Here is a 19,379-nt window from a genome sequence, read left to right as displayed (position 1 = left end):
ATATAAAAACTATGGCCATTCACATGTACATAAGCTTTTATACAATGAAGTATCACAATTTATAAATAATGATAAAAAATATGATACTCTACTATAAATTCCATGTAGCCTATTGATTTTAAGTTCTATGACACTATCTGCTTTACTCCTATAAACAAGCTATGATTGCAATAATGAAGAATGGAGGACTGGGCATGACGGCACATGCCATGAATCCCAGCACTACAAAAGCAGAAGCAAGGAAATCTTTTGAGTTTAAGGTTGGTCTAGTAAATTCTAGTCTATCTAGATCCTGCCTCAGAAAGGAACAACGCAAACAAGATAAAAATAATGAACAAATCCAGTAGTCCCACACTTTAAACCAATACATCACAAGACATGTCTTTTTGCCTGTTTGCACTGCAGGACTATTCAAAAAACCAAACAAAGCAATGAAATCAACCTAAGTGTTCATCAACAACTGAATCTATAAAGAAAACTAATATACACAAATATATAGTCATATTCTACCTTAAAAGAACAAAGGAACAAGGACTAAGAGATAGCTCAGGGGGTAAAGCTCATGTGTCATACCATAATGCCTTGAATATCAAAGCTCAGAGCCCTGCAAAGCCAGACAGTAGCACACACAATCCCAGTTGTCCATGAGCAAGTCTGGAGGTGGATACAGAAGAACCCTAGGCGCCCAGAACCAGCTGTTCAAGTATAAGCAGCAGCAAATAAAAAGACCTAGTCCCAAACCGGCCAAGACCAACCCCATCAGACTGGCCTACAGGCATGTTGTGAGATAGTTTCTTGGCTAAGAACTGACAAGGGATGGTCCCTAGGTTGTATAAGAAAGCAAGCTGGTAAAAGGCATTCATGATCTCTACACTGTAGCCCCTGCTTTGAGTCCCTGCCCTGACTTTGCTCAGTATGGGCTTTGATCCAGAAGTACAAGACAAAACAAACCTTTTCCTCCCCAAGTTGTTTTTGGTCACTGTTTTATGATAGCAACAGAAAAAATAAACTAGGATACCATCCCACAGCACACCTAGAATGGTGTAAAACCACAGAACTCAAAGACTGTAAAAGCATACTTACAGGGAAACAATAACAACAATACCAAGGCCTCAAAGGATTTTGTGGTAAATACAGCAACAGTTGAACAGTGTGTGTTACAATTTCACTTAAGGCTACATATTCAATATTACCACTACAGATGCCAAACCTCTGAAGGGAGAGATGGGTGGTGGGGGTGGATGGATGGATGGATGGATGGATGGATGGATGGATGGATGGATGGATGGATGGATGGCTGGCTTGTTCATCTCAAGTTACATTCAAATTAATAGAGTGATGTTGACAAGTATCATTTGTCAACTCAGAACTTAAAAATGAGTGAAAGAATGAAAATACATGCATAGACCTCAGTTGTTACCAACAATTTTACTAATTTTGATGATCAGATAATAGTTTTTCCATACTATAAAAAAAAATTGCTGTGGGCTGGAAATGTGGCTTGGTGGTTAAGAGAGCTTCCTGCTCTTCTAGAGGACTGGAGTCTGGTTCCTAGCACACACGGTGGCTCACAACCACCTGTAACTCCAGTTACAGGGGATCCAAGATGCTTTTCTGATCCCTGAGAACATGGGTTTGATCCTAGTAACACATTTTTTTTTTTTCTTCTTTTCGGAGCTGGGGACCGAACCCAGGGCCTTGTACTTGCTAGGCAAGCGCTCTACCGCTGAGCTAAATCCCCAACCCCTGAGCTAAATCCCCAACCCCCACATTTTTTTAAAGATGAAATAAAAAGTCTCCAAGGAGGTATTAATTACTATTCTATATCATGAAGTTCAAGGGATTTAGAAACTTTCATGCTTTTTAAGTGGTAGGTAGAGTCTGACATCAAGTCATAATAAATACAGTAAACAGAGTATTTGGCATATAAAATGCTTAGCAGTACAATACCTGCATACCAAACATTAACCTAGGTGTGTGTTCTCGTGTTCTCTCTCTCTCTCTCTCTCTCTCTCTCTCTCTCTCTCTCTCGCATGTACATGTGCATGTGGAGGCCAGAGGTCCAGCATCTACCTCAACCAATCCCCATTTTTATAAAAATATACTTGTTCATTTTATGTTGTGTGTGCTCACAGAGGCCAGAAAAGGACATTGCATCCCGGGGAACAGGAATCAGAGGCAAATGTAAGGTGCCTAACCCAGGTAAGGAGCACTAACTCAGAAGAGAAGTAAACAGTCCTAAAACTAAGCCATCTCTCCAGCTTATCATTTAACTTTTGGTCCAATACACACTCATTTCTATCAATAATAAAGATGCTAAAGATTGGCAAAGACTTCTGAAGCTTACGGTGCAATGATGGCCCTAGCAGGTCTTTTCGTGGACTGGACTTGTGAAAGCCAACCTTCTAGCTGGGCATTCAGCTGAGGTCCTGTGAAAAGACAAGCAGGAAGAAAAGAGAGTCAGCAAAGCAATGGACCACAGAGAACCATACATGTTGCAAAGCCTTCACTGAACCTATAGAGCATTAAAATAACTTATTGGGTAATAGATCTTCAGTCTGGATGTGTAAAGTTTCAATTCATCAAGCTGTAGGTTCTTACCAAGCCATATGATAGGGCTGAATATTGACGGAGTAAAAATTGTTTTTATTCATTTACTTCTTAGAAATATCTTCATGCAGATCAACAATTTACAATTTGAGTAACATTTAAACAAAATACAACAGGAAGCTCTGTTAGAATTTTTATAGCTCTGTAAAGAGTATTTACTTAGAGTACTCTAAGTAAATAAGAAAAGTGTAATTAAGTGTACTGCATTTTCACAGCACAAACAGTTTACTTGATCACTGAAATGACATCCATATAGTAAAAAACTCCCACACTCAGTGATCCACACCCATCCATTCCACCACTTTACTCCCCTATCAAATTAATAACTCCATTACCACAGAAAGTTCAATTTATAATAATTCTCTTCACTCTCTATCTTTCTATTTTACATTTTACTAGTCTAAGAATCCACTGACTTCAACAGATCTCAAGACTTTTTCTACATCCTTCATCAGCCTTGTTCACTTCCTGCCTTACCCAAGGTCAAATGGAACCAGCACTGTAATCATCCCTTCATGTGGCCTTACTGTTCATTTTTCTCTCACTTCATCAATAGTTTAGTCAATTTTTCACTTAACACAGTATGTCTATCTGAACCCAGTATGTCTATCTGAACACAGTATGTCTATCTGAACACAGTGTGTCTATCTGAACACAGTGTGTCTGTCTATCTGAACACAGTATGTCTATCTGAACACAGTATGTCTGTCTATCTGAACACAGTGTGTCTATCTGAACACAGTATGTGTCTATCTGAACACAGTGTGTCTATCTGAACACAGTGTGTCTATCTGAACACAGTGTGTCTATCTGAACACAGTGTGTCTATCTGACCACAGTATGTCTGTCTATCTGAACACAGTGTGTCTATCTGAACACAGTATGTCTATCTGAACACAGTGTGTCTATCTGAACACAGTGTGTCTATCTGAACACAGTATGTCTATCTGAACAACTGAGTGAAGCTACAGAGACACTGCACCGTGTTGGACCTGAGCAGGAATCCCCCAGAACCATGTAAGAAAGCAGCAGCACACTTGGTGATCCCGATGCAAATCGGTAGGTAACAATGGGAGAACAGCTGGAAGCTCATGGGCCAGCTAGCAAAGAGCGAGCAGCAGATAGCAAAACGAAGAGTCCGTCTCAGACAAGGCACTACAAGGAGAGGACTCACACCAAAGGCTTGGCCTGACCTTCACACACACACGGTGGCATAAGCATACCGGTACAACACAATAAACAAATTAAATTAGACAGTATTACTGCTGTGAGGTTACATTTAAACTTTTAAACTATAACCAGAGATTTCAGTTTTCCAAAAATGTCAGATTCCCTACTCATGTTGAGAAATCTCATCACATTAGTGAATTTGGTGTCTCATTTAAATCAAGAATTGAATCAGACTTCCCTCTTTCACTGTAAGCCTCAAAAACCTCCTTCATTCTTTATCTCATTTCCTTTAGGAAATAATGATACCTTCCACTTATTCAGACAATAATCAAAAAGCAGTCAATCTTTTTTTTGGGGGGGAGCTGAGGACCGAACCCAGGGCCTTGCACTTGTTAGGCAAGCGCTCTACCACTGAGCTAAATCCCCAGCCCCTCATCATTATGATTCTCTTAATCAAAATCTGCTCTCACAATTGTTCCTAATCTCTTGCATCAACCTTGTCCCCATTGGACTTGACTTTTACCACTAAAATGTTAACATACAGTGATTAATTTTTCTTTCTACTAAAACCCATTTCTCTGACCCACTTTGAAGCAACTATGGCTACCCTTATTTCCTTCCCATTATCTATCCGTTCTCTCTTTTTAATTTTTCTTATTAGATATATTTATTTTCTTTAAGGTGTGTTTTGTCTGCACATATGTATAGGATATGCACATATATAGCACATGAATGTTTGGGGCCTGCATAGATAAGGAGAAGGCATGGATTCCCTAGAACTGGAGTTACAGATGGTCATGAGCCACCATGTAGGTGCTAAGAACACAGCTCTGCAAGAGAAGAAAATGCTCTTAGCCTCTGAACCATCTCTCCAGCCTCTTTTTAAACTTTGAAAAGACAAGTCTTGCATAAACTAGACCTGTATTCTGGATCAGGTAATAACAAGAAAATAACTGAGTTTTCTTGCCAGGCACAAGTTACTAATATTCAGAGAACTACTGTCATCAGTCTTCAAAAAGGCGAATCAATTTCAACACCAACCCCATTATACTGCATCATGCTGCTCTTTTAAGTACCTTGTGTTAAGATTTTTAGATGTCCTAACATTAAACCTAGTAAAGTAAAAGGATATGGCTGATTTTCCTTTTACAGAATCCTAATTCTTCCTGAAATAGTCCAGAGATGGACTACACACCAATATCACCTGACTTGTTCACTTCAGAAAAATCTGTGCAAGTTGCCAGACACCCAGAGGTCAGCGTGACCTCTGGGGATGAGGCTAAAAAATTAACAAGTTCTCCAGGCAACCCTAACAGGCATTGAAATGTGAAGCATTCTGCCAAGAAAGAGTTTATTTCTACAAGCTATAATGGTTTCTTCTAAGATACCTGGATAGTTTATGGCTGAAATTTATCATAAATCATAAATTAGGTCTATAAATCAACAGTAAGTGAGCACATCAACCTTACCTCCCATCTACTTTAAGTCTGAAGTGATCTATACCACACTTAAGACTGACAATTCACTTACTCTTTTTCTCCCTTTCTAAGACAGAGAGTCTCACTATATAGCCCTAGCTGGCCTGTATGTTTTGTTTTGTTTTTTTAATTAAGTAAAATAATAGTAAGAAGAAGCAGGAAGAGGAAGAGGAAGAAGTAAAAAGGAAAAGGAAGAAGGAGTGGAGACAACTGAACATGGTCTTGGAGTGGAGTGCTGTGAGAATTCTGAGTACTTGTGAAAACACTCCAAAAAACAAGAGTCTTGTGACCTCAGTTTCTTCAAAACACGAAATTGATCTTTGAATGTGTTTTTTGCTCCTCCCAGATGTAGCGAACAGAAGTGAGTTTACTTCAGATTTCTCATCATTACTTGCTGCTGCTTGCTATTCAATTAAATGTTTAAACTATCCTTTATATGCCTCTATGGAAAAACATGTTTTGCCACATGCAGCTTGTCACTGTGATTATATACAGCTTGAACTCATGAGAACTTTACTCAGGTGGTTTTTCTTAATCCTCAGAGTATTAATTACCTGATGCTTTGAATAAAGTTGGCTACTGCATGAGACTTTAGTCTGTCCTCATTTATTGGCTCCATTCTCCCTGGTACCAACACCTCCAGAGTGCTGACAGAAGATTATTTAGCTAAATAATGATAACTAGTTAGGTAAACAATGATGTTGTAGATATTACCTGTGCAAAGTTTGTTCTAAGATGAAGACTTTGGGACTGGAGTGATGGCTCATTAGTTAAGAGCACTGGCTGCTCTTCCAAGGACCTGAATTTGGTTCCCAATACCCATAAAAAAATGCTAAACACTATAATACCAGTCCCAAGGGACCCAACACTTCTTCCAGTTTCCATGGCACTGCACTCACATGGTACCGAGGCATATAATATATACAGGCAAAACAGCCATACCATATACATAAAATAAAAAGTAAATTTAAAAAAAGACTTAAAGACCGATTTTAGACAAAATTATAGTATGTAATACTAGATTAATTGCTCAGGTGGTAAAGAGTAAAAAAAAATTGGGGGGAGAACAGGAAGAAGCATTGAGAACAAGTCATAGATTTGCCAGCCCTTTACAATGGTCAAGAGAATGGCAGAGTGGTCAATGGACAAATGGTAGCAGCACATGTTAAAATAGATCAAGAAACTATACGTGTAGCATGTGTCTACAATCCTACCACAAAGAAGGCTAAAACAGAATAACTGTGGATTCAAAGCCAACTTAGAGTACATAGAGAGACATTGCTTCAGAGAGAAGGGAAGGGAAGGGAAGGAAGGAAGGAAGGGAAACAAAAATATAAGATCAGGCACTTGGACACAGAACCAAGATGTGTCAATGAGGGAGGGAAAATGATGTTGGAGACTTGGGCAGAAGAAAGTAGGTCCAGGCAACCTCATTAAAAGCCTTATAAAATTAGCATATAGAAAAAAACAAAAGAAAGTAGGCAAAGAGACAAGCTGGAAACCAATCTCATACAGAAGCAATAACTGGAACTGCCCAATGGTAATCTTGAGAGGCACTCCAGTGCCCAGGGGTGAGAAATTGTCTCTGCTTCAGCTACAAATGTGTGGTTGCACTCAATTCCTTGTTCAGGAACAAAAGGACCTGAACTTCTCTAGAATGTGTAACTGGATTATCAGGTGGTATAAACAAATAAAAAACACAGCAATTCAAGAGAAAGAGGAATGTACAAGGAAAGCAAAAATAGGAGATCTTCAAAAACAGGAACAGCAGCTAAATGTTGGGGTGCACACCTTTAATCCCAGCACCCAGTGAGTTTGAGGCCAGCCTGGCCTACAAAGTGAGTTCCAGGACTGCCAGGGCTATCACACAGAAAAGAAACCCTTTTTCAAAAAACCCAAACTACAACTACACACGCATGCGCACACACACACGCACACGCACGCACACGCACGCACACGCACACACACACACACACTCTCTCTCTCTCTCTCAAAAACTCCGTGATAACATAAACCAAGACAGAAAAAGCACTCATCAGTAGATTTTGTGGTTATGAAAAACATCAGCTAACTTTGCATTGACTACTTTTTTTAGAGATCAAAAACTGTGTGCAAATATTTAGACATATGGATTGACAGGAAAAAAGAGCAAATGAAAATCCCTCTAACTTGATAACTCAAAACTTCAGGTAAACTTAAGGTATTAACCTTAGTAGATGAAATACAACCTTAGTCATTAGCAATCACATTTCACTTTTCACAGTGAAGAAAGCTATCTATTAATATCATGTGAAAACCAACATCCAGAGATTTAATGTTCCTAAAGTTGTATCCATCAAGACAGCAATAATCTAAATCTAAAACTGCATTAGTTTTGTACTAACATGATTACCATCAACGTAGAGAAAAAGTTGAGCACTCCTGTGGTTACAAAATTAAATATGGGGCTAGAGAGGTAGATGGTTCAGCTGTTAAGAATACTGTTGCTCTTGAAAAGAACTCGGGTTTGATTCCCAGAACCCAGAGTGGCTCACAGCCATCCATAACTCCAGGTCTGGGGAATCTGATGCCCTCCTCTGACCTCTCAGACACCAAGCACATATTTGGTACACATACATATATACACGCAGGCAAAACACATAAAACAAAAATTTTAAAAATCCAATTTTAAAAAGCAAGGTAAAATATACAAAATAGTTTTTATTTCTATCTAGTAGCAGCAAATATCTGAATAAAAATTTTAAAACTTATCTAAATATCCACAAATACAATTTTTAAATTTTTAGTGAGAGAATGTGTGAGTGTGTGTGAGAGTGTGTGTGTGTATTTAAAAGACAACTTTGAAGTTGGTTTTCTCCTCCCTTCCTTTGTGTAAGTTCCAAAGACTGAACAAGTCACCACGCTTATACAAAAAGTGCCTTTACTTGCTAAGTCACTTCATCAGCTTCAAAACATGAAATTTCTAAAGATAAATTTTAGATATAATCATTCATTACTATACTTGAGGGGAGAGAAACCCCTTAATAGAATTCACTGTTCCTTCCTATTAAATTCTTTTAAGAAAAGAACTGTCCTACATAAAGAAAACACATGTGACAAATCTACAGCTACCACCATATTTAATGGTGCTGACCTACATTCTATTATTCTAAGATCACACAAGGTTGCCTGCTCTCAACACCTCAGCTCATCCATTCATCTATGAGTAAATGGATCTATGTTTAGAAATGAAAAAAGTACATTTTTAAATGATAAGCAGTTTGTACAATTTTTTTTCTACATACTCACTGTAAGTATGTATTACAGGTTAACAAACCTATGGTTAGCTCTACAATACTAAAGCCAGTATTTCATGCTAAGGAAAGTATAATTAAATACACCAGCATCTGGTTTTGGAAGCAGTTTTCATCTGTGGACATCAAAGCAACTTTTAAACATATCTAATTATGGCCTATTAGCAGAATATAGGCATGAACATGATTCTACTATACCAAAATCATATAACGTATACACAAAGTATAAATGTAAGTTGTAAAAGTCCGTACATTATTAAAGACTATGTGTATGAAGTTCTGAGGGGAACCTACCTTTCCCTGAATATGATATAGCTAGTAAAACGATTAAATCATTACGAGTGGGGCTGGAGATGGTTCAGTTATTAGAACTTGTTTTTGCTCTTGCAAACACCAATACACAAAAAAATAGAATAAACCTAAAAAGAGATTACGACCAGTATTAATTTTAAGTTCTTTACCTTTATATGCATTAGTTTCTTGTTTGGTTGGTTTGGGGTTTTTTGTTTGTTTGTTTTTTGCTTTTTGTTTTTGTTCATTTGTTCCCTTGGCTGTCCTGGAACTTGCTCTGTAAAACCAGGATGGTCTCATCCACCTGCCTCTGCCTCCTGAGTGCTGAGATCAAAGGGTGCACTCCCACCACCCAGCCCTATCTTCATACTGTTAATACAACAATTTCTGGTGTTCATTTTCTTGCAAATAAAGACACTAGGGATGGGCGACTGGAGTCCTTAATTAGTAGCTGCTATACTCTCCTTTGCTACCCTGCCTGTCTTGGAAAAAAAGACTATCAGTCTAACAGCCAGCTGGACTTCTCTTTTGCCAGCACCAGCCATCCTGAACACTCCATGGATACCTTGAGACAACTATGCAAAGACTGAAGCTGACTGCCTTGGCTCCTGAAGGCACAGCCCCAGCCACAAGTGTGTCAAAGAGTTCGCACCAAATTTTTCTTTTCACAGTCCTCAGTGAAATCTAGATGACCTTAAAATCATTTCCACTTTGGCCAAAAGGAAGCACTTTTCCCTCATAGAGGTGACTCAGTAACTATGATGAGTACTAAGAGATAATGCTAAAAATTATCTCAAACAAGTGGATATGAATGACCCAAAACAAATGGCTATGTATGATGGGTTCAAAGGGGGCTTCTGGGGCTACAGAACGCTGGTCAGGCTCATTGAGTGAGCCATCTGGGAGACACTCTCCTCTGTTACTTCCACTAAAACTGCAGCATTAGCCACAATAAAATGCTTCTCTAAATGGTCTTTCTTGCCTACTTTCAGTAATGTAGCTGAACTGGTCACCAGAGGTAGGTGGAAGAGGGGGAGAGGTGGCAGCAGCTCAGGAATAGCAGTGAGCAGGAACAACAGAATGGCAGTGGTGCTGACGACGGAAAGCCTGACCGATGAAGAGGCTTAAACAGTTGAAGAAGCAACTGTAGTCCTACATAGTGGCAGTCCTGGCATGTGCTCCTGACTTGTGGGTATCTCGCTCCCAAAGGGCCCAGCTCATGCCCCAAGCCTGAATTCATGTGAACTACTCCCAAATATCCCCGTATGCATCAGGGTGGGGACAAGGGAACACCAAGGACACACAACCACCTGACAACTTTAGAAGCAACTGAACAGTTCAAATGGACAGGAAAGAAAGGAGGAAGAGAGCATAAATGACAAGAGAAAGTGGAGCATAAGAAGGATAAAAGGTGTACAGAACTAACGAACAGATTCTACAGGTTACCTGAGTTCCACAGAGTTGTAATAAGTCTTCATTGCCCATGCTGAGGGGGTTGTACCAACGATCACTGAAGAGTTAAGGCCTACACAGGGGCTGTAACATGTATAGGGCTAAGGATTTCAATACCCAGAAACTGGAGGACTAGAACCTAGAGGGTACCTCTTGCTTCTGCTACCTTACTAGCAAAGCTTGCAGTTGCTAAACACCAATGGGGGCGGGGGGGACTGCTTAGAGACCAGCATTTGAAGAGTTTCCCCTTTCCTACACACAACTTCTATCTGGGTAGAGTAAAATATTCCTCAGCTAGCTACTGGTGACAACCGCCTTATGAAAAGGAAAACTGGTAATATAGATATGTCCTTGTTCAGCACACAGTTTACCTGTATGTATGTATATGTACATGTGCTTGCTATGCCTACCAGTAGAGGATATCTGATCTCTGGAAATAAAGTTACAGTTGTGGGTCATCATGCAGGTGCTGGGACCAAACCTCAACCCTTTGCAAGAAAGAACATCAGGTGCTCTTACCTACTAAGCCACCTTTCCAGCCCAACAGTCTGCCTTTTTCTTTCGGACACTGGTCAGACTCCCCAGTATGCTTTTTTCTGGTACTTTGGGCTTCCTTACTTTTTCTAAAGATCCCCTTCCTCACCATGTGGCTAATCCCAGGACAGCGTAACTCAAATGTAACCTTATCTCTTCTCTATTCTTTTCCAGACAGCTGCTGAGATTTACAGCTTGCCTACCCTGGTATTTCTCTTTTAAACTCTTAAGTTTTAAACTCTTAGTCCTTAAGCTTCATTTTGAATCTATTTTAAAATTATTTAATTAATGAGATTAAGAATCCAAAGATAGGGGGACTGGAGAGATGACTCAGTGGTTAAGAGCACTGACTGCTCTTCCAGAGGTTCTGAGTTCAAATCCCAGCAACCACATGGTGGCTCACAACCATCTGTAATGAGATCTGATGCCCTCTTCTGGTGTGTCTGAAGATAGCTACAGTGTACTTATATATAATAAATACATAAATCTTAAAAAAAAAAAAAAAAGGATGCAGAGCTAGGACCCTGCCTTCCTGGCATCATCTGGCACCCAGATGGGACTCTAGCTTGGACCACTTCCTTTCCCTAGAAGTCTGCTTCTCTACTTGTAACTGGTGCTTTGAATGAACTTTAGCACTGCTTGACTTTCAAAATTCCCTGCCTTTTAATTCAATCAGTAGAGAAAATGAAAATGATCCTGGACCTCTAGATAGTATCAATATGAAATTTTAAGTATTGTAAGTGTATGCACACATACACATATCTTTTCCAGATAATCCTGTGTCACTGTTACTAGAACTGTCTAGGATGACCTAACTGAATTTTTACCACATCCTAATCTTGCTTATCTTAGAGATCAAAATGCCTGCAGGCCAGATCTTTTTCAGGTAGACTTGTCACAACTGCCTAGACTATAAAGAATACCTGAGTGACTGCCAGACCACAGCTAACTTCATTATAACTCAATCTCCATGTTAAAAGCACAGCTACCCACTGTCGTGACAGGTGATAGCTGGCAGGGCAACCACTAGGGAAAAAAACGAGAGAAGAAAATGGAGTGAGTTGGCAACTGTAACCCTGGATATTTCCCAACCTAGCCAGGAGGAGGAAAAAGACTACCCCTGCTGCTTATTAATCTGTCTTCCCCTTCATTTTCCACTCAGCATTTATTATCTTCCCAAGCCACAAGAACAGAAAAATTGATTTGCAAATATATCTCTCACTTCCTGGTCAAGAATATAACAGTCTAACTGCCTACACAACTGGTGCCCAGTTATGTTCCTGATCCCACAATCCTAACAAGGGAATAAAAGGATTCCGTTTGAAACAAAACTGGTATAACATGCTTCCCTCGAGCTGTATCGGAAACCAACATGGCAGCCAACAGGACATACAGAAGGAGCAGGAATAACTGGCTTAAAGTGAAAAATGACATAAGAACATTACCACTTACAATTTTCATTAAAAAAAAAAAAAGAAATAATCATTCTGATGTAAAGCTTTGAAAATTGTTGATTTCATAGAGTTTTATTATGAAAAGACACCAAGGAATATTTACTGATTTTCAAAATTATTTATGAAACTTTGGGGGTTTTTTGGATGTTTTGTTTTGTTTTGTTTTGTTTTGTTTTGTTTTGTTTGTAAGTAGTAAAAGTCCGAGTTGTGCAGGACAATGGTGGTGCATGCGTTTAATCCCAACATTTGGGAGGCAGAGGCTGCCCAGTCTCTGTTAGTCTGAAGACAGTAGGGTCTGGAGCGTGAGTTTCAGGACAGCCAGATACAAAAAGAAACCCTGTCCCCTCCAAAGAAAGTAAAAACCTAAACAGCAAAGCGAACAATCCGGTAAGCAGACAGCGTCAGGAAGTCTGCACTAGCTGTACTTATGTTATATCTACCTATTTATACTATTTATAAGGAAAAGCTCATGCCACACAGCATTAAAGAAATAACCAAATCAGTTTTTTTTTTAAGTTTAAATATCAAACAAGTTGATGAGTTTATCATCTTAGTTACGTTTAATTACTTATAATGTGATTTTAGGTTAATGTTACAATTTAACATCTTTAAAACTGCCTTCCCTTATATCAGAAAAGTTACTATATTCAGTTGACTATTTAATAAAACTACATTAAATATACAAGCAGCTTTCTAGAAATATTCCTAAACCAACATTTCAACTGCAGGTCACACCGTGTTAGACTCACTGTTAACATGAGTTAGGTGGCCACCAAGCTATAGAGAATGATCTCATGTTCATACACAGGCACAGAAAAAACGTTTAACATCATAGGTGACTTGTTTGAGTTTCATGCTTATCTATATTCTGTAAATCTTTATAATATGAATTACTTTTACATTTTTTAATGTAATACATTTATAGGCAATTGCAAAGTCATTAAGAAGTGGTCCCACTTGCCCTTCCCCAGTTTCTCTAGTGGCAACATCTTACATAATAAGTACAGTACAACATCAACACCAGGCAACTGGCCTTTGTCCAACGGCTGCAGGAGCACACACCATCCATGTATGCATGTAGCTCCCCCTGAGGAAAAGACAGTACTCTTGTACCACAGAATCCCTTTGGGTCACAACTGTGCTCATCACTCCCTTATCACTAACACCTATCTGACAACCAAACCTGTTCCCAATCGCTCTAATTTTGTCATTTGCAGAATATCCCTAAGTGAAATCATACAGAATATGAACCTTTAAGATTGCCCCTTATATTCACCAATTAGGACTTTTTTTTTTTTTGGAGACAGGGTTTCTCTATGTCACCCTGGCTATCCTGGAACTCTGTGGAGACGAGGCTGGCCTTGAACTCAAGAGATCCACTTGCCTCTGCCTCCTGGGCTCAAAGGCAGGCTAAAACCACATGGCTAAAATTTGTAGTTTTCTGGTCAGGCCCTTGTCTCCTTGAAAGTAGCAACAGCTACTTCTTTATTGCATTACTGAGATAATCTTTGGACCAGTGCCCCTTTGCTAAAAGCAGCAAATACTCTCAACTGCTGAATACCTCTCCAGTCCCTGTTACATACTTTTTCAAGTGACTTAAATTTGCCTCCAAGTACAAATTAAAACTTTTGCCCATGCATAGTTTCTATTCTCATCTAGAATCTCAAGCCAAAAAAAAAAAAAAATTAATAACCCCATGAAGCACCTACGGAGACAAAGTGTATCTTTTCAGGGGAGGGGAGGGCATGGGATATGGAGGGTGGTTCCAGGCAGTTTCTCTGTGTAGTCTTGACTGTCCTGGAACTCCCTCTGTAGACCAGGCTGGCCTTGAACTCACAGAGATTCCCCTGCCTCTGCCCCCCAAGTACTAGGATTAAAGTCATGCACCACTGCCAGCACTCTGCAAGGTCAGCATATGTCTTTTGATCTTACATTGCCAAATATTAAACCAACTGAATCTGGTGTTTATAATGCCAATGCCAAACAGAGAAACAAGCAGTGCTCATAGCAACACAGGTGCTGGCATAATAAAATATCTAAGGATCTCTGCCCTGGTACTCACATTTTTATTGTTTTCCCTTAACTCATAAAAAGATTATCATTTAAAAATTAGAAATATGGCTAGGCATGATAGAACACGCCTTCAATCACTGCACTTAGGAGGCAGAGGCAGGTGGATCTCTTTGAGGTTGAGGTCATCCTGGTCTTTGTAGTGCATTCCAGGATAACTAGAGCTATAGAGTGACAGCTTTTTAAAAACAGCAAAAAGAAAGAAAAAAGAAAACAATTATATGCATTACATAGATTTGGATGAAGTGGCACATGTATAATTTGTGTATTACTTAAATCAAGGTAAATAACTGATCAACTATTCTTGCTATAACTAATTTCAATTACTTTAATAAGCATTTTTCCTGAAATTAGTGCTCCACAACTGAACACTGGAGGAAAGATAATGCAGCAAAAGAAAAATAATCATCAGTTTAAAACATTTAGGACAGGAGAGAAAGGTGGTTCAGCAGGTTAAAGGTCCCTGTCACCAAGATGACCCCGAGTTCAATCCCCTAAGACCCACGTGATGGAAGGAGAGAATCAACGCCCTTAAGCTGTCCTCTGACCGTAAAATATGCAATATCGCACTCTCACCTGCACACACACACACACTCTAAAATATAATTTTTAAAATGGAAAATGTTTAAGGCTGGGTATAATGACACACGCCTTTAATCCCAGAGGCAGGTAGATCACTTTGAATTTGAAGCCAGCCTGGTCTACATGAGTTCCAAGCCAAATAGTACTACATAATAAAAGCTATCTCAAAAAACAAATAAAACTGTAAATGAAAAAAATGTAAATATAGGATGTAGTGAGATGGCTTAGCAGGTAAAATGCTAACTGTGCAAATGCAAGGACCAGAGTCTAGATCCCCAAAAATGATGCAAAAGTAAGGCAGCCATGGTGGCCCACCTGTAATCCCAGAATGCAGAAGGGAAGAAAGAAGCACCAGAGCAGGCTTGCTAACCAGAAAAGCAGAAAAAAGCAAGCTCCGAGTTCAGCGAGCACCCCGACTTAATAAATAAGGAAAAGAACAATTGAAAAAGACAGTCAACGATCCTGAGCCTCCATATGCATAGACACATATATTTACTTATACACACACACACACACACACACACACACACACACACACACACAACATTATAGATTTAAACTAGAATGACACTCATCACTCAGGAGCAGTACTAGCAAACTAAATGTCAATGTAGTGATTTGAATGAGATGTCCTCCATAGTCTTGTGCATTTAAATACTTAGTGTCCAGTTGGTAGCAATGTTAAAGTATGTTTAGATATGGCCTTGATGGAATAAGTATGTCAGTGGGGGCAGGCTTTAAGGTTCAAAAGCATATGACATTCCAGTTTACTCTCTGTTGCCTGACTGCTATTCAACATGTAAGCGCTCAGCTTGCTGCTCCTGTCACTGTGGCTGCCTGCTGCCATACTTCACCACCATGATGGTGATGAACTCTTATTCCCCAGAATTGTAAGTCAAATAAAGCCTTCCTATTGCAGGATATTTGATCACATTGTAAACCCCAAGATTGTGAACTAGAAACACCTGTTTCTTGTTGTGGTATGGTTCAACCCTAGCACACACCTTTAACCAAAGAGCTTTCTGCACACAAGAGCTAAGTAAAGTCAACAACAGGTCAAGAGGCAGAGCAAGCAACCAGCTGACAGTGAGTGAACGTAAGAGGGTCACTGAGCTGAAGGGTACCTAAGACAGCATGGAGAGGGAGAAGGAGCCTTTTCCTTCTGGGATGGTCAGCTCTGCGTGTTTTCTCTGCCTCTCTGAGAATATCTGATTCCTGAGTCTTCATTTGGTAATCTAACATTTGGGCTTTTGTTTTAAAACATCTTCCTTTAAGTTACCTTAGCCATGGTATTTTATCACAGCAATAGAAAAGTAATCAAAATACTGTGTCTCTCAAGACACAAAGTGTAAGAACAAAATTTTGTTAGACACATTTCAAATCTATAAAATATAATTCCAACGTATGAGGAACTTAATTTTCAAAAGAAAGGGCCAAGTGTTGTGGCACAGGTAAAAGGATCAGGAAGACCAACCTCTACCAGATATGCATAGACACATATACAGTCTCCTGGCCTACAGGAGTCTTATCTCAAGGGGAAAAGTAAGAACAACTTATTATCAAAAATCAGTAAATTATTCAGAAAATCAACTAAGTATAAATATATAAAATTTCTAAAGAGTCAGCATTAAACTTTACTAGGATCACAAATTGCCTTGAAAATTATGCTTATTAACATAGAGATTTTTTTCTTTCAGGAGTTATTTGGGGGAGGAAAGGAATTCTGTGTACCCCTAGCTGTTTTGGTTTTTTTGGTTTTTTTTGTTGTTGTTGTTGTTGTTGTTTTCGGAGCTGGGGACCGAACCCAGGGCCTTGCGCTTGCTAGGCAAGCGCTCTACCACTGAGCTAAATCCCCAACCTCCCCCTAGCTGTTCTGTAACTAATACATATAGCTGCCTGCATCTCAGGGACCTGCCTGTCTCTGCCTCCTGAGTACTCTGATTAAAGGTTTTGAATGGCCACACCTGGCTCCTTTTGGAGTTCTAGTATTTCATTTCACAATGAAAGTAAACACCAGAGGCTGGAGAGATGGCTCAGTGGTTAAGAACACTGACTATTCTTCCAGAGGTCCTGAGTTCAATTCCTAGCAACCACATGGTGGCTCACCACCATTTGTAACGGGATCTGATGCCCTCCTTCTGTTGTATCTGAAGACAGCTACGATGTACTCATATACATAAAGCATTAAAAAAAAATTAAACGCTTTAAAAAAAAAAAAAAAAAGTAAAAAAAAACCAGAAACTTTCTCAGGTTTCAAGCTAAGTACAGCACTCAAGAAAGCTGTGGCAAGAGGATCGCAAGTCTGTGGTCAGTCTGAGCCACATGATGAGAAAACACGTCTCAATAATTTAACAAATCTATCACAAAAAGGTATTCTGAACCCCAAGAAGATTAGTTTTTAGGATAGCCAGCAGCCAATAAGATAGCTCCAGCAGGAGGGAGGGGACCTCTTACTCAAAAGTAGAAATGAATACTAGCTAAACCAGGCGGCAGTGTCCAACTGGCCCTCCTTTTTACCTTCATCATGCAGTTTTAAATTGGTCAACAGCATCAACTCAAAACAAGCAAAAGCTAAGAATTATGTCATGTCAAAGCATTAAAGCAAAAGTATCCATCAGAGTCACCTCTAGAACTTTATAAAAAGTACACAAGCTCACAATCCAAATACTGGAGAAAATCGACTGATCCAACAGACCTGGTATTGGGCCCACGGACTACTAGGCTTCCTCCAGTGAGAAGCACTGTATTAGTGGAGCAGTTAGAGTCCCCCAGTTTCCTGAGTGAATGCTCTTTTCCTTAACTACATTGACAGACACCTCACTACACAGCAGCTAAGGGCTCTGTTCCTTACCTTCCCACAGTAAAACAAACACACACACACACACACACACACACACACACACACACACACTCTCTCTCTCTCTCTCTCTCTGACTTACTACATCAACACTAAAGTATCTCTCAAAGTGCTATCCTCTATTTCCAGATGTTAAAAACAATTACTTGACAGATGTGATTTCTGGCAATATTTAGCCTAATTTTCTAAGATACTGTGTTACCTGGCAATCTTGTATTCAAATGTCAAATATTTTAATCTTGTAAAGCCACAAGCAAAAGCCAAAGGAGAAAAGCATCTACACTGACAAAAGGTCTATTGAATATTCTCAAGTATTCAGCTTCACCAAATCCTAACAAATTTACTCTCCAATTATACTATAGATAAAACAATAACTCAGAAGGAAGAAAGATTGTTTTAAAAAAAAAAAAACAGGTAACAGTAAGATCTAAAAGAAATCACATACACACAGTTGTTGTGTTTTGTTGTAAGCAGTGAGGACGGAATGCAGGGCCCTATCCTTGAGAGGCAGCATCTCTATTACAGGGGTAGACCCCTCCAAAATCTTTTAAATAGGCAGATTTTACATTCCTCAAACCTAAAGAATTGAAATCACCAAAAAAGAACTTACAGCTAGAAGGTGGTGGCATATGTCTTTAAGCCCAGTGTGTGGGAGATGGGGGCAGAAGGATCTCTATAAGTTCAAGGTCAGCCTAGTCTACAAGAAAGTTCCAGAACAACTAAGGCTACACAGAGAAACTCTATCTCAAAAAAAAAAAAAAAACATAAAATAAAAGGAACTTACATAAATACGAGCTAAACCAAAAAGTCCTAATAGTGTGTTTGAATATTCCAGAACCAATTCGAAGACCAAATTATGGAAATGGAAAGATAGCCACCTTATACAGCAGAGAAACATGGAAAAAACACTCATTACCTAAACCAAATGATCAAAGGCATGATTAACTTCACCAAGGTTTGTATTATGAACCACTAAAATATAATTAATTTCACCTCTGTAGTTCCCAAAATCTAGAACTCCAATCCAATCTTGGGGGTGGGGGAGGGAGAAGAAGGTCCTCCAACATTTTATAAAATGCTTAAAAATAATTCTTAAATTTTTATTCAGGCAAGATAGTACATGCCTGTAATCCTGCAGTGAGGTAGCTGTGACAGTAGAAACATAGTTCAAAGCCAGCCTGAAATACCTATAAAATCCTAGTGCAACCTTGTCCAATGATGAGACACTGCCTTGAACACACACACCTCCAAAACGTGTCAGCCATGAAAAACAGAAATGGATTAATGACCATGTAAGAAGAGATGATTATTAATGTATTGTAGTACCCTGGGTTAGATTCTAGAACAAAAGGACTAAGTATAAAAATGTATGAGATCTGCTTATCACCCTGTACAAAGCTTAAGTCCAAGTGGATCAAGGACCTCCACATCAAACCAGATACCTCAAACTAATAGAAGAAAAACTAGGGAAGCATCTGGAACACATGGGCACTGGAAAAAATTTCCTGAACAAAACACCAATGGCTTATGCTCTAAGATCAAGAATGAAACAAATGGGATCTCATAAAACTGCAAAGCTTCTGTAAGG

At 39.2% G+C, this 19,379-nt stretch overlaps 1 protein-coding gene across 3 annotated transcripts in view; it reads right to left on the bottom strand.

Annotated features, from left to right (window-relative positions):
- The window catches only part of Memo1 (mediator of cell motility 1), a 92,621-nt gene that overhangs the window by 46,782 nt on the left and 26,460 nt on the right, over positions 1-19,379 (bottom strand). For all 3 annotated transcript variants that reach the window (XM_032908931.1, XM_032908932.1, XM_032908933.1), the window contains one exon: positions 2,348-2,429. In XM_032908931.1, the coding sequence (XP_032764822.1) occupies positions 2,348-2,429 (82 nt within the window). The remainder of the gene's footprint in view (positions 1-2,347; positions 2,430-19,379) is intronic.

This window comes from Rattus rattus, chromosome 7 (assembly GCF_011064425.1).
Source record: "Rattus rattus isolate New Zealand chromosome 7, Rrattus_CSIRO_v1, whole genome shotgun sequence".
Taxonomy (NCBI): Eukaryota; Metazoa; Chordata; class Mammalia; order Rodentia; family Muridae; genus Rattus; species Rattus rattus.
This window is presented reverse-complemented; position numbering and strand designations above follow the sequence as displayed.